This window comes from Salvelinus alpinus, chromosome 17, assembly GCF_045679555.1.
Source record: "Salvelinus alpinus chromosome 17, SLU_Salpinus.1, whole genome shotgun sequence".
Lineage (NCBI taxonomy): Eukaryota > Metazoa > Chordata > Actinopteri > Salmoniformes > Salmonidae > Salvelinus > Salvelinus alpinus.
In genome coordinates this window covers 14004915-14019338 of record NC_092102.1, presented here as the reverse complement: position 1 = coordinate 14019338, position 14424 = coordinate 14004915, and the positions used below count along the sequence as shown (strand labels likewise).

The 14424-nt window shown below is 44.5% G+C and overlaps 1 protein-coding gene across 4 annotated transcripts in view; it reads left to right on the top strand.

Moving 5' to 3' along the window:
* The window catches only part of LOC139542196 (dihydropyridine-sensitive L-type skeletal muscle calcium channel subunit alpha-1-like), a 42072-nt gene that overhangs the window by 4321 nt on the left and 23327 nt on the right, over positions 1–14424 (top strand). For all 4 annotated transcript variants that reach the window (XM_071347337.1, XM_071347336.1, XM_071347335.1 and 1 more), the window contains exons 3-14: positions 6120–6259; positions 7037–7170; positions 7963–8115; positions 8485–8690; positions 9239–9342; positions 9677–9822; positions 10370–10445; positions 10780–10940; positions 12392–12617; positions 12968–13175; positions 13258–13378; positions 13907–14021. In XM_071347337.1, the coding sequence (XP_071203438.1) occupies positions 6120–6259; positions 7037–7170; positions 7963–8115; positions 8485–8690; positions 9239–9342; positions 9677–9822; positions 10370–10445; positions 10780–10940; positions 12392–12617; positions 12968–13175; positions 13258–13378; positions 13907–14021 (1790 nt within the window). The remainder of the gene's footprint in view (positions 1–6119; positions 6260–7036; positions 7171–7962; positions 8116–8484; positions 8691–9238; positions 9343–9676; positions 9823–10369; positions 10446–10779; positions 10941–12391; positions 12618–12967; positions 13176–13257; positions 13379–13906; positions 14022–14424) is intronic.

The following is a 14424-nucleotide window of genomic DNA, read 5'->3' as shown; positions in this document are numbered from 1 at the left end:
TTTTTTCTCGGCCCAAGTGTCACCTGAATAACCCAAAACATTGGCCAAACAAGAGAGAACTATACTGAACAAAAATATAAACGCAACATGTAACAATTTCAACGATTTTACTGAGTTACATTTCATATAAGGAAATCAGTCAATTGAAATAAATTCATTATGTCGTAATCTATGGATTTCACAAATATGTGCACAAAATTAGAGAGAAATAAGCTTTTTGTGCATATGGAATATTTCTAGGATCTTTTATTTCAGCTCATTAAACCAACACCTTACATGTTGCACTTATATTTTTGTTCAGTGTAGTTCTACACACAGACAGGGCTTTTAACATACCATGTTTTCAACATACATATTTGACACACGTTGCTATTCATGATTACATTGTGCATGTTCATTTCTACAGTAATTCATATTCAACATGTCCTCACCTGGGATTTGAACTTGCAACCTCTTGGTTCACGGCATTACAATCTTACAGCTAGGCCAACATATCTCGGTCAATGACTGATTTCACCTGTGTTGCTACACTATGCACTTCAAAGTAAATCTCAACTCTGCTAGAAGTACACTCAAGATAAACTATTTGATTTATCCTCGTGATTAAGGAGTTGCATTAAAACTGAATAATATGCAACTGTCCAGAAAAAAACTCAAATTACAGAAATAACCAAATGAAATCAATGAAGAGAGACCAGTCAGATTAACTGATAATTGACATGGTGCCGTAGCTGTAAGATTGGAATGCCGTGAACCAAGAGTTTGCGAGTTCAAATCCCAGTTGGGGACAGGTTGAATAATAATTACTGTATAAATGAACATGCACAGTGTAATAATGCATGTCAACGTGTGACAAATATGTACGTTGAAAGCGTTGTATGTTTAAAATACTGTTTGTGTGTGTAACTAGTTTCACGGACTTGTTTCAGTTGAGCAAACACATCATTTTTGTTTTTTCAAGTTGGAGCAAAGTTTAGGCCAACAATTTTAGTTGTTGTTAAGGTAACACTTGGACCAAACATTTGAGTAGACATAAAAAGGCTGTGGAACTAGTTAATAATTATTAGTTGAAACGGTAACACTTTACTTGACACCCAGCATCATAACACATTATGACACTGTCATAACCATATCATAATCTGACATAACTTGTCATAATATGTTATAATGTGTTCGTAAACACTGTGATGACCCTTATATTTACACCTGTTGTGGCATATATTGCGTTATTTTATGGCAGCCTATGACCCTGACAGACTGACCTTAGGCACTCCTATTGTACAGAATGTTTAGATGGAACACCCAGTGCACCAACTGCCACTTAGCGCCACATAGCTAGCTAGCGCTCCCAAGTTCACGAACCCTGTGTCTGGCTCTCCCTAGTTCTGCAACATGGAAACTAGGTGCCTGTGCCATGGTGCTGCGTGTCTCAGTTAGTAGAGCACGACGCTTGCAGCGCCAGGATTGTGTGTTCGACTTCCGCTGGGGTCATCCATATGGAAAGAATTATACAAGCACTACTGTAAATCGCTTTCAATCAAAGCATCTGCTAAATGGAACTCTGTCATGATCCACGTTCCACCTCCTTTCACCACAACAGAGTAACACTACCATGGCCAACATACAGTATACTGTTAATGTGTTGTCCATCCATAGGATACACACCCATCTCATCACTCTAGATTACAACCCCAGCATGATCCATCTGGCCATTCCTGTCATTAGATCTGATTTGGCATTAGATCTCCTAATGCTTCCCTGATTAATCCTGTATGACTCGTCTCTCAGCTGGCCTTCGGCTGGCTCTCAGCCCACCCACCAGCTCCTCAGTGAGTGAGTCATTCCAAGGATGCGAGCACTGAAACAGGAGCTGTCCGCTGGGCTCTGAAGAAGCAAACCCACTCTCCCCCTGGTCGTCAGATGTAAGCGTATAAGACCGGGGTTCAAGTAGTATTGCTTCTGGTCTGAAGCCCACCCTCCCTGGTTGTTAGAAGAAGTGTGTCGACGTGCATTCACAGTCAGCATCACCTCATGGACGCACAGCACTGTCACTGGAAACACTCAGTCAGATACTTATACATATATATATACACACACACACAGAGTACACCCACTTTAAAGTGAATAACACAGTGGGATTACACAGTATACAGTGGGGAGAACAAGTATTTGATACACTGCAGATTTTGCAGGTTTTCCTACTTACAAAGCATGTAGAGGTCTGTAATTTTTATCATAGGTACACTTCAACTGTGAGAGACGGAATCTAAAACAAAAATCCAGAAAATCACATTGTATGATTTTTAAGTAATTCATTTGCATTTTATTGCATGACATAAGTATTTGATCACCTACCAACCAGTAAGAATTCCGGCTCTCACAGACCCGTTAGTTTTTCTTTAAGAAGCCCTCCTGTTCTCCACTCATTACCTGTATTAACTGCACCTGTTTGAACTCGTTACCTGTATAAAAGACACCTGTCCACACACTCAATCAAACAGACTCCAACCTCTCCACAATGGCCAAGACTAGAGAGCTGTGTAAGGACATCAAGGATAAAATTGTAGACCTGCACAAGGCTGGGATGGGCTACAGGACAATAGGCAAGCAGCTTGGTGAGAAGGCAACAACTGTTGGCGCAATTATTAGAAAATAGAAGAAAATAGAAGAAGTTCAAGATGATGGTCAATCACCCTCGGTCTGGGGCTCCATGCAAGATCTCACCTCGTGGGGCATCAATGATCATTAGGAAGGTGAGGGATCAGCCCAGAACTACACGGCAGGACCTGGTCAATGACCTGAAGAGAGCTGGGACCACAGTCTCAAAGAAAACCATTAGTAACACACTACGCCGTCATGGATTAAAATCCTGCAGCGCACACAAGGTCCCCCTGCTCAAGCAGGCGCATGTCCAGGCCCGTCTGAAGTTTGCCAATGACCATCTGGATGATCCAGAGGAGGAATGGGAGAAGGTCATGTGGTCTGATGATTCAAAAATAGAGCTTTTTGGTCTAAACTCCACTCGCCGTGTTTGGAGGAAGAAGAAGGATGAGTACAACCCCAAGAACACCATCCCAACCGTGAAGCATGGAGGTGGAAACATCATTCTTTGGGGATGCTTTTCTGCAAAGGGGACAGGACGACTGCACCGTATTGAGGGGAGGATGGATGGGGCCATGTATTGCGAGATCTTAGCCAACAACCTCCTTCCCTCAGTAAGAGCATTGATGATGGGTCGTGGCTGGGTCTTCCAGCATGACAACGACCCGAAACACACAGCCAGGGCAACTAAGGAGTGGCTCCGTAAGAAGTATCTCAAGGTCCTGGAGTGGCCTAGCCAGTCTCCAGACCTGAACCCAATAGAAAATCTTTGGAGGGAGCTGAAAGTCCGTATTGCCCAGCGACAGCCCCGAAACCTGAAGGATCTGGAGAAGGTCTGTATGGAGGAGTGGGCCAAAATCCCTGCTGCAGTGTGTGCAAACCTGGTCAAGAACTACAGGAAACGTATGATCTCTGTAATTGCAAACAAAGGATTCTGTACCAAATATTAAGTTCTGCTTTTGTGATGTATCAAATACTTATGTCATGCAATAAAATGCTAATTAATTACTTAAAAATCATACAATGTGACTTTCGGGATTTTTGTTTTAGATTCCGTCTCTCACAGTTGAAGTGTACCTATGATAAAAATTACAGACCTCTACATGCTTTGTAAGTAGGAAAATCTGCAAAATCAGCAGTGTATCAAATACTTGTTCTCCCCACTGTATATCCATGAGGTGATATATATATACACACACTACATGACCAAAAGAATGTGGACACCTTTTCGTTGAACATCTCATTCCATATCATGGGCATTAATATGGAGTTGGTCCCACCTTTGCTGCTTTAACATCCTCCACTCTTCTGGGAAGGCTTTCCACTAGATGTCGGAACATTGTTTCTGGGACTTGCTTCCATTCAGCCACAAGAGCATTAGTCAGGTCAGGCACTGAAGTTGGGCGATTAGGCCTGGCTCGCATTCGGCGTTCTAATTCATCCCAAAGGTGTTTGATGGGGTTGAGGTCAGGGCTCTATGCAGGCCAGTCAAGTTCTTCCACACCGATCTAGACAAACCATTTCTGTATGGACCTCGCTTTGTGCACGGGGGCATTGTCATGCTGAAACAGAAAAGAGCCTTCCTCAAACTGTTGCCACAAAGTTGGAAGAACAGAATCGTCTAGAATGTCATTGTATGCTGTAGCATTAAGATTTCCCTTCACTGGAACTAAGGGGCCTAGCCCGAACCATGGAAAAACAGCCCCAGACCATTATTCCTCCTCCAACAAACTTTACAGTTGGCACTATGCATTCGGACGGGTAGCGTTCGCCTCGCATCTGCCAAACCCAGATTAGTCTGTCAGACTGCCAGAGAACGCGTTTCCACTGCTGTAGAGTCCAATGGCTTTACTCGTCCATGGAAACCCATTTCATGAAGTTCCCGACGAACAGTTATTGTGCTGACGTTGCTTCCAGAGGCAGTTTGGAACTCGGTAGTGAGTGTTGCAACTGAGGACACGTTCTGTGAGCTTGTGTGGCCTACCACTTTGCGGCTGAGCCGTTGTTGCTCCTAGACGTTTCCACTTCACAATAACAGAGCTTACAGTTGACCAAGGCAGCTCTAGCAGGGCAGGAATTTGATGAACTGACTTGTTGGAGCGTTTGTCTGTCCTAACAACCACGGTGGTGTTAGTTTCATTCTGTAGAAGGACACTGGCTATTGAAGTAATTTTACCAATCAGATCTACAGTACATGCAAATAGTTAATCTGAATATTGACTACTAATAAGTATAAGCAGTGAGTAACGATGAGTAACTCTGAGCCAACTGCAATGCTGCTATATACAAGACAAATCACTTTTCACTAATTCCATTATTTAACCTTTATTTAACCAGGAAGTCCCATTTGAGGTCAGAAGAGCTCTTTCTCAATGGAGACCTGGCCAAACTGTAACTCAAGCAGGGTTTAGTTCTGTGACTGTTCTTCACTGCACAGACATACCAGCCATATGTAAATACAGTGTGGAAAACATTTAGAATACCTATTTTAATCCATCCAATCGGTTTGTTTCCGTCAGGGGAACCAGGAACTAACTGAACTCCTTGGAAGTGATTTGTGAAGGAGAGAATTGTCAACACAGAGATGTAGTCTACGAAAAGTAGCTGTCGTAAATGTAGTCTGTCACGTTGCAGTTGTTGTGTGTTCCACAGTTCCTCTGCCTGTCTGGTCTAGCGACCACCACGGTGTGTGTATAGAGACAGAGGGACACCCTACATGGTGCTGTTATGTGTGTGTTTGCCTGCTCTTCCTGACACTATCAATGCTAGAGCTAATACCACAGGGAATCAAATGTTTATCTAACTTATCGTCTGTAGCATTATCAGCTCAAATGAATGATGAGTCAAGGAAGATTATCTGTGTCCTTAATAACCTTTGGTTACAAAACATCATACTTCTCCTCAGCGTACTGTTTATGTGAGAGCTAGTATGTTAGTATGTGAGCCAGTGTGTGTGTGTAGCTGACAAAGGTCAGACATTTGAACTACAATGGCACCCAGTCTCACCATACGTCCCTCTTACTGAGTCAGCGTCATCCCTTTAAACCCTGTCTAGGCCCCTTTCTAATCAGAGCTGTCGCGAGAGAACAAGCTGGCAAATCTAATACCGTTAAAGCCCGTTTGATTCTACAGCAGCCGATTGTGTCAAAGGTTTCAGTGACCCCAATAATTTTTCCTTAAACGCTCACTCCTATGTTCTTATGTCGTTAACGAAGAAAAAAAACAGCGGTAAATATCACAGAGTGGGCCTTGAAATGCCTTTTATCCTCTATTGAACTAACTGCCATCGATAGGTCTTTTCGGGCAGATGGGCTCTTTGCTTCCCTAAAATGAAAGGTGTAAGACCAGGGAGTTGGGTATCAAATCTGACCCCAGCCTGTTGTGTGTGTATGTTGTGTGTGAGCTTTACAACTGCAAATTGGAACAAATTCCCAAAGTCTCTTTTCTAATGGAGAAATAAAGATGACGAATTTTGTAAAGAGTCTCATTGCCAAGGTTTTCGTGTCTTTCTCTTTCAGGAGAGTCTGGAGTATATCTTCCTGGTGATCTTTACGTTAGAGTGCTTTCTGAAGATAATAGCATACGGTTTTGTATTCCACGAGGGAGCCTATCTACGGAACGCTTGGAACTTACTGGACTTCGTCATTGTCTTCATGGGGTAAGGGCTCCATGGGAGGGCTCCGTATGGAAGCCAATCAATCAAGCTAGCACTGTATGGTTTGGGTCTGCACAACAGCGTATTCCGGTCACATTCAGTTTTATGCCAGTAGATTATAAAGGGGGCATACAATGCATTACAACCACACCACAATGCATTACAACCACACCACAATGCATTACAACCACACCACAATGCATTACAACCACACCACAATGCATTACAACCACACCACAATGCATTACAACCACACCACAATGCATTACAACCACACCACAATGCATTACAACCACACCACAATGCATTACAACCACACCACAATGCATTACAACCACACCACAATGCATTACAACCACACCACAACGCATTACAACCACACCACAATGCATTACAACCACACCACAATGCATTACAACCACACCACAACGCATTACAACCACACCACAATGCATTACAACCACACCACAATGCATTACAACCACACCACAATGCATTACAACCACACCACAATGCATTACAACCACACCACAATGCATTACAACCACACCACAACGCATTACAACCACACCACAATGCATTATGCTTGGCTTTAGTTGGCTTCAGGTAAAGGGTTACAGAGAAAGTCGATTGTTTAGTATCTATGCGGTGTTCAGTTAGTTGCATGCACTCTATAATGTCCTATGTAGCTGTTATAAAGGCTTTATGAATGCGTACCTAGTGAGCCTACAGTAAAAGTGTAAGCAGGTACTAATTCTGTCTGTTGTTTTTCTCCTGCAGCCTCTTCACCATCGCCCTGGACACCATCAACTATCTAGCAGGCATTCACATGGAGAAGGGAGGAGGGTTAGATATGAAGGCCCTCAGAGCATTCAGGGTGCTCAGGCCCCTACGTCTCGTAACTGGAGTCCCCAGTAAGGACCGACACATCACGCAAACACGCACGCGCACACATGCCAGCACATACAGTGGGGCAAAAAAGTATTTAGTCAGCCACCAATTGTGCAAGTTCTCCCACTTAAAAAGATGAGAGAGGCCTGTAATTTTCACCATAGGTACACTTCAACTATGACAGACAAAATGAGAAGAAAAAAAACAGAAAATCACATTGTAGGATTGTTCAAACAGGTGCCATTAATACAGGTAACGAGTGGAGGACAGAGGAGCCTCTTAAAGAAGAAGTTACAGGTCTGTGAGAGCCAGAAATCTTGCTTGTTTGTAGGTGACCAAATACTTATTTTCCACCCTAATTTGCAAATAAATTCATAAAAAATCCTACAATGTGATTTTCTGGATTTTCTTTTCTCATTTTGTCTGTCATAGTTGAACTGTACCTATGATGAAAATTACAGGCCTCTCTCATCTTTTTAAGTGGGAGAACTTGTACAATTGGTGGCTGACTAAATACTTTTTTGCCCCCACTGTACGCCCGCACATTGTTTGATGCTTCAGTTGTTTGATTCTCCAGTGCAGCGTTTCGACCAGAAGTTCTTCGTCAGGCTTCGAGTAACATTCACAGTGGGTAGTAGTGGGTCACACTGTCATCTCCTTCCATTATGTTTTACAATATTGTTTCTTCAGGTTTTAGCTTAGCGCACATTTCTGTTTCTTTAACACACCATTGACCCTCGTTGGCTAATATGTCTGTTTTTTTTAAATGTAAATAGTACTGAGGTAGTGAGCTCCTCCCTGTTGTTCCCCTCCAGGCCTGCAGGTGGTGATGAACTCTATCCTGAAGGCAATGCTGCCCCTGCTGCACATTGGCCTGCTGGTCTTCTTCATGGTCACCATCTACGCCATCGTAGGTCTGGAGCTCTTCAAGTGTAAGATGCACAAGACCTGCTACTGGACCGGCACAGGTAAGCAAAAAGTAGTAGATAGTAAAGAGTATGTGAAGAGTATTTGAGGTAAGTCACTGACATTGAGGACAAACAGCTATGACAACCAGGTAATATTTGGACAACCAGGTAGCTCTACTGTACTCTTTGGATGGAGGTCTGAGTTGTAAACAAGGCACCACTAACCTGGTCGCTAATGTGTTACACATCAAAGTCTTTCACAATGAAAATGCTGTGTTGCTTTCTGTCCTTTCCTCCAAAATTTGGGAATTGGAATTGGGGTTTTTCTGAATTGATTGGAATTGAAATCGAATTGACCCCAACCCTGGTCACCACACATCAACATCTTTCACAATAAAACATTTGGTTGTCTCTCTCTCTCTCCTCCAGACATCATGGCTACATTAGAGAACGAGAGGCCCGCCCCCTGTGCCCAGGCCGGTAACGGGCGCCGCTGCCTCCTCAACGGGACAGAGTGTCGTTCAGGCTGGGCGGGGCCAAACTTCGGCATCACCCACTTTGACAACTTTGGTTTCGCCATGCTCACCGTCTTCCAGTCTATCACTATGGAGGGCTGGACCGATGTGCTCTACTGGGTCAGTCTCTCCTCCCTGTGAGAAGCAGCTGACTGCAGACTCACAGCAGGGTCCTGTGGCGTGCCATTACCTGAGAGGACCATACATCTATGCACTTCACAGGACATGAGATGCGGTCAGAATCCGGCTGAGATTCCGCAGACAGCTTATTTTGCCTCCCAATGACGTAATTAAAGGCAGTGTATTAGAATAGATGACCCATCCAGCTTCATGGTGGTGTAGCAAACAACCTACTGTATTACAGTAGTGACGCTGTAGTTGGTAGTAATGTTGTGCTGTCCTTCAGGTGAATGATGGCCCTGGCTCTACTTTGTGACTGTATGACAACTCGGTCCTGGGGACCCCAAGAGGTGCACGTTTTGGTTTTTGCCCTAGCACTACCCAGCTGAATCCAACATGTCATCAAATGTGATTATTTGAATCAGCTGTGTAGTGCTATGGGAACCAAAATGTGCCCCACTTGGGGTCCCCAGGACCGAGTTTGGGAAACACTTGTGTATTATGTTGTAGTGACGTTGTAGCAACGCAATAGTGATGTTCTCCTGCAGGTGAACGATGCCATAGGGAACGAGTGGCCCTGGCTCTACTTCGTGACTCTGATCCTAATTGGATCCTTCTTCGTGCTCAATCTGGTCCTGGGTGTTCTCAGTGGGTATGATCATGTCCTCTACTCTACTCTACGCTTTTATTAAAAAAGGTGCTATCTGGAACCTAAAAAAGGCTCATTGGCTGTCCCCATAGGAGAACCCTTTGAAGAACCCTTCTTGGTTCCACATAGAACCCATTTGGGTTCCACGTAGAACCCTTTCTACAGAAGGTTCTACGTGGAACCCAAAAGGGTTCTCCTATTTGGACAGCCGAAGAACCCTTTTGGAACCCTTTTTTCTAAGAGTATACTGTTCTTCTAGTTATCTTGAATGGTGTATTTAATCAGAAATGTCTCTTATTTTCTACTCTACCTTTTTTGTCCTCTTCCCTACACCCAGAGAGTTCACCAAGGAGAGAGAGAAGGCTAAGTCCCGAGGGGAGTTCCAGAAGTTGAGGGAGACCCAGCAGCTGGATGAGGACCTGAAGGGTTACATGGAATGGATCACTCAGGCTGAGGTCCTAGAAAACGAGCAGGAGGGGAAAGGTAGCTGCTGACACTGTCCAGTTGTACATTGACTCTTGAGGGCGCCCGACATCTCTTGGAGGTGTCCGACGTCTAAATTGTTATAGGGTGTCTGATTTGTTCCAGGGGTTCCTAGGGATTTGAGCAACATTGCATTTTATATTTTAGACATTTAGCAGACACTCTTATTCAGAGCAACTTACAAATGAGTGCATTCGTCTTAAGATAGCTAGGTGAGACAACTACATATCACAGTAGTTGTAGTAGTACATTTTCCCTCAATAAAGTAGTTAACAGCAAAGTCAGTGATAGTCAGAAAAGGCAAGTTGGGGCGGTGTGCGCCTGGGGGTTTATTTAAGATGCACTTCAAAAAGGTAGGGTTTCAGACATTTTCGGAAGATGGGTAGGGACTCTGCTGTTTTGATGTTAAAGGGAAGCTTGTTCCACCATTGGGGTGCCAGGACAGAGAAGAGCTTTGACTGGGCTGAGGTGGGAGCTGACCCCCTGTTGGGGTGTAGGGTGTCTTAATGTATACAAGTCCCCCTAATATTCTGTTTATTCTTGGCAGGACTCCTGCCTTTGACGGAGGCAGACACAGACAGTCTGATAGGGATGGAGGGTGAGAGCCGGACGGTGTACTATTAGTGAGTACGGAGATAAAAACATAAGCGATACATCATTTAAATGTAATATTATTTTTTACATATCATAGACACGGTGACTGACTTCAGACCATCCTCTCCTTCCCCGCACTCCCTCATTCTCTCCCTCTCTGCTCTCTCTGCACTCTCTGCTCTCTCTGTCTCCCTCTGTTTTTCTCCCTCTCTCCCTCATTCTCTCCTCTCTCTGTCTCCCTCGCTTTTCTCCCTCCCTCTCTTTCTCTCTCTCTCTCTGTCTTTCCTCCTCTCCTCTCCCTCCTCTCGTCTCTCATTTCTCCTCCCTCTTTCCTCTCTTTCTCTCTCAACCCTCTCTCCCCAGTCGTCTGGCTCGTCGCTGGAACCGGTTCTTCAGGATGAAGTGTCTCGTCTATGTAAAATCGAAGACATTTTATTGGTCTGTGATTCTGGTGGTCTTCCTGAATACTATTGCCATCGCTAGTGAACATCACCACCAGTCAGACATGCTTACTACTGTACAAGGTACACACACACACACACACACACACACACACACACACACACACACACACACACACTACTATATAAGGTCTGTTTTACGCTCTCACTGAAGCTGCCATTGACTAGTACATCTAAGAAGCATGTTCTGCATGGGCCCGATTCAGAGTAAAGATAAGCTGCCACAACTCAGGCTTTCGCTTAAATCATTCATTGATGTCAATAAGATACTTGCACAAAAATGTTGCGTTACGCAGATCTCAGGTCAGAATATTGGCACGTAAGCATACGCTAGTGTATTGTATCTCGTTTCTGTCATGTCTTTATCTCTATATATATACTGTGACCTCTTTTACTTTTACTCACTGATATATGGTGACTTTTTTTAGTTGACTAATGTTACCCCCATAGACAGAACCTGAGCCTCTAGTACAGAAATAGCTGCAGTACAAACCAAACCATGAACTACATCAAACGTCCTGCTGTCTAAGGGTCAGTTCTTAGCACCCTGTCTTGCCGATAATGAATGCAGGGGGTTTTACGCACATCCAAAATAATAACAGGAACAGGACAAAAAGAACGTCCAATATATATATAGAGTAATTGCCTGGCAACCCAGACTCCTTGCTCCGGCCAAATGTTACATCACGCCCACGGACGTTAGTTTCTTCTCCGCAATGAGTCTGGATCTGAATACCTCCCCGACCCTTCACCGAATGCGAACCCATTCGGGGCCGTCTGATTGGTACAGAAACCGATGGATTGGGCCAGAACACACGTGGGTAAAGCGGCGGTTTGAAAATGTGTCATTGGATTTGTTACTATGATTGGTTAGAGACGATCCAATCGCTGATGACTTTGTTTTGTACAACGCCCCTCGACACAACAAACGACTTCAATGACGGCAGTCTCAGAGTAAAGTACGCAGCGAACGACAGCGCTGCGTAAGAATTTAGTGTGAGTCGTCAGGCTAAGAGAAAAAGCCATAAGGAAATGTCTGCTCACTGTTTTGCTTCTCCCAAAATACATATTTGAATAACCCTAAGGTGATTCAATAGCCTAAGTCTTAGGCTGTTTGTTCCCAGCAGAAGTATTCTGACCCGCATGAAAAAGACAAACATCACTCACAAATAAAATATTACTTAGATGGTGGCTGGTGGGACGAGCTATAGAAGGACAGGCTCCTTGTAATGGCTGGAAAGGAATCAATGGAAACGGTATCAAACACATCACACATATGGAAACCACATGTTTGACTCTGTTCCATGAATTCCATTCCAGCCCATCCTCCTATAGCTCCTCCCACCAGCCTCCACTTACTTAGCTGTGTTATTCTCTCTGGTGCCAGATAGTGCCAACAAGGATCAGTTCTTAGGGGCCTGTCTCGCCTATCCCTGTCTCGCCTATCCCTGATTTCATATCAGTTACCTCTTGCCTATCCCTTTGTCCTCATTGGTTCCTGTGTCCTTTCTCAGATAATGCCAACAAGGTGCTGCTGACCCTGTTTGCGCTGGAGATGTTTGTGAAGATGTACGCTCTGGGCCTGCCTCAATACTTCTTGTCCCTGTTCAACCGCTTCGACTGCTTCGTGGTGAGCGTGGGCATCCTCGAGATCATCCTGGTCACTGCTGACGTCATGTCCCCTCTCGGCATCTCTGTCCTCCGCTGCATCCGCCTGCTGAGACTGCTCAAGGTCACCAAGTAAGTCGCCTCACTGGAAGAGCATTTATTGACCAAACGTTTGCTATTCTTGCGAGCCTTATCAAATCCCGAGCTAGCTAGCTAGCTAGCCTTCCATCAGAGAGATTTAACATTTGGTGACACATGCTGTTGCAGTGATTTTGGGGTTTGTTCCACAATCACTGAGCGGCATCTCTGTGCTTTCTAAGTTTAATGAGTCAACAATAAAACAGCACTTGTCAAGCATTGCATTTGAAATGACGAGATAAGCGATATGATATTTTCGTGAGCGCACTGTCAGTAAACGTTTCACCTAAGTACCACCGTACAGTATATCTCTGATAACAGCCCACTACTGTCTCCTCTCTCAGGTATTGGACCTCCCTCAGTAACCTGGTTGCCTCCCTGTTAAACTCAGTCCGTTCCATCGCCTCGCTGCTCCTCCTCCTCTTCCTCTTCATCGTCATTTTCTCCCTGCTGGGCATGCAGGTGTTCGGGGGGAAGTTCAACTTCCCAGACCAGGAGATCAGACGCAGTAACTTTGACAACTTCCCCCAGGCGCTCATCAGTGTCTTCCAGGTATTGTGCTTTCTATTGTAGCGTGATGTGTTGACTGACTGGCCGGAGGGACGGATTTAACGACTTCCTCCTCTTCATTCAGGTTCTGACAGGGGAGGACTGGAACTCCATCATGTATAATGGTATCATGGCTTACGGTGGACCAGTCTTCCCTGGCATCCTAGTCAGCATCTACTTCATCATCCTCTTCACCTGTGGAAACTGTATCCTTCACTTCACCAGTACATTGAAAAAAGTTTTGAATATTTATTGCGGAAATGGAATGGATGTGAGGGGATTCAGGCGGAGACTGAGAGGAAGCTAACGGTTGTAGATGAAGGATCCAGGGGGTGGACTCTGTAGTGTTTGAGTCTCGGGTTGACATCATCATCCTCCTCAGGCCGTGGTAGGCTGCTGTGGTGATGGCAGTACCCCTCAGGAGATCGGTTGTCACTAGTTACCACAGCCACAAAGTCGAAATGGGCTAATATCGTAAAAATGGGTGAAAACAAAATAGAACTGTTATCTTAATGTAAGGTTCGGCATAAGGTTAGCAGTGTGGTTACTGGCCAACTCGATTAACATTTTTGTTACCGTCTGTCAGGATAGAATAGTTTGTGACCTGTTTGGTTACAGAATAGGGCTTGTTTTATAGGATGTAAAATAATTGTATAATTACAAGGCTAGACTGTGGCATAGCTAAGAGCAGGCCCAAGTACAAGGGTGTTGTTTCCTGAGTGCTGTGTGAACAGACATCCTCCTCAACGTGTTCCTGGCCATTGCTGTTGACAACCTGGCAGAAGCAGAGAGCCTGACGGCCGCCCAGAAAGACAAAGCAGAGGAGAGGAAGAGGAGGAAACTGCTCAGGTAAACACAACAACCCTCCTTTGACTCAACACAGTCTTGTTTGGCACCATTGCAGAAAGAGCTAAATAAATTTAAGATGTTAGCAGTGCTTGACTTAGACCGAAATAGGTTCCAGTACTCATTTTGTGTGCCGGTACCGTTTATATTTAAGTGCAGGAGCTCCACAATACTTTTGAGCTAATATTCTATAGGAGGTGCGGGAACTCAAGAAGAACAAAATCTGAGGTGCCGGTACGCAGTTGCGGTGAACTCCTGCCCATGTCAAGTACTGGATGTTAGCGGCTGTTTGCTCAACTTTCTCTATCCTCCTTTATCTTTATCTTCCTTCCTTTCCCATCTTAATCAGCCGCTGTTAGCTATACATCCATTATTACAACTAAATGTTCCCCTATTCTCCCTCTCT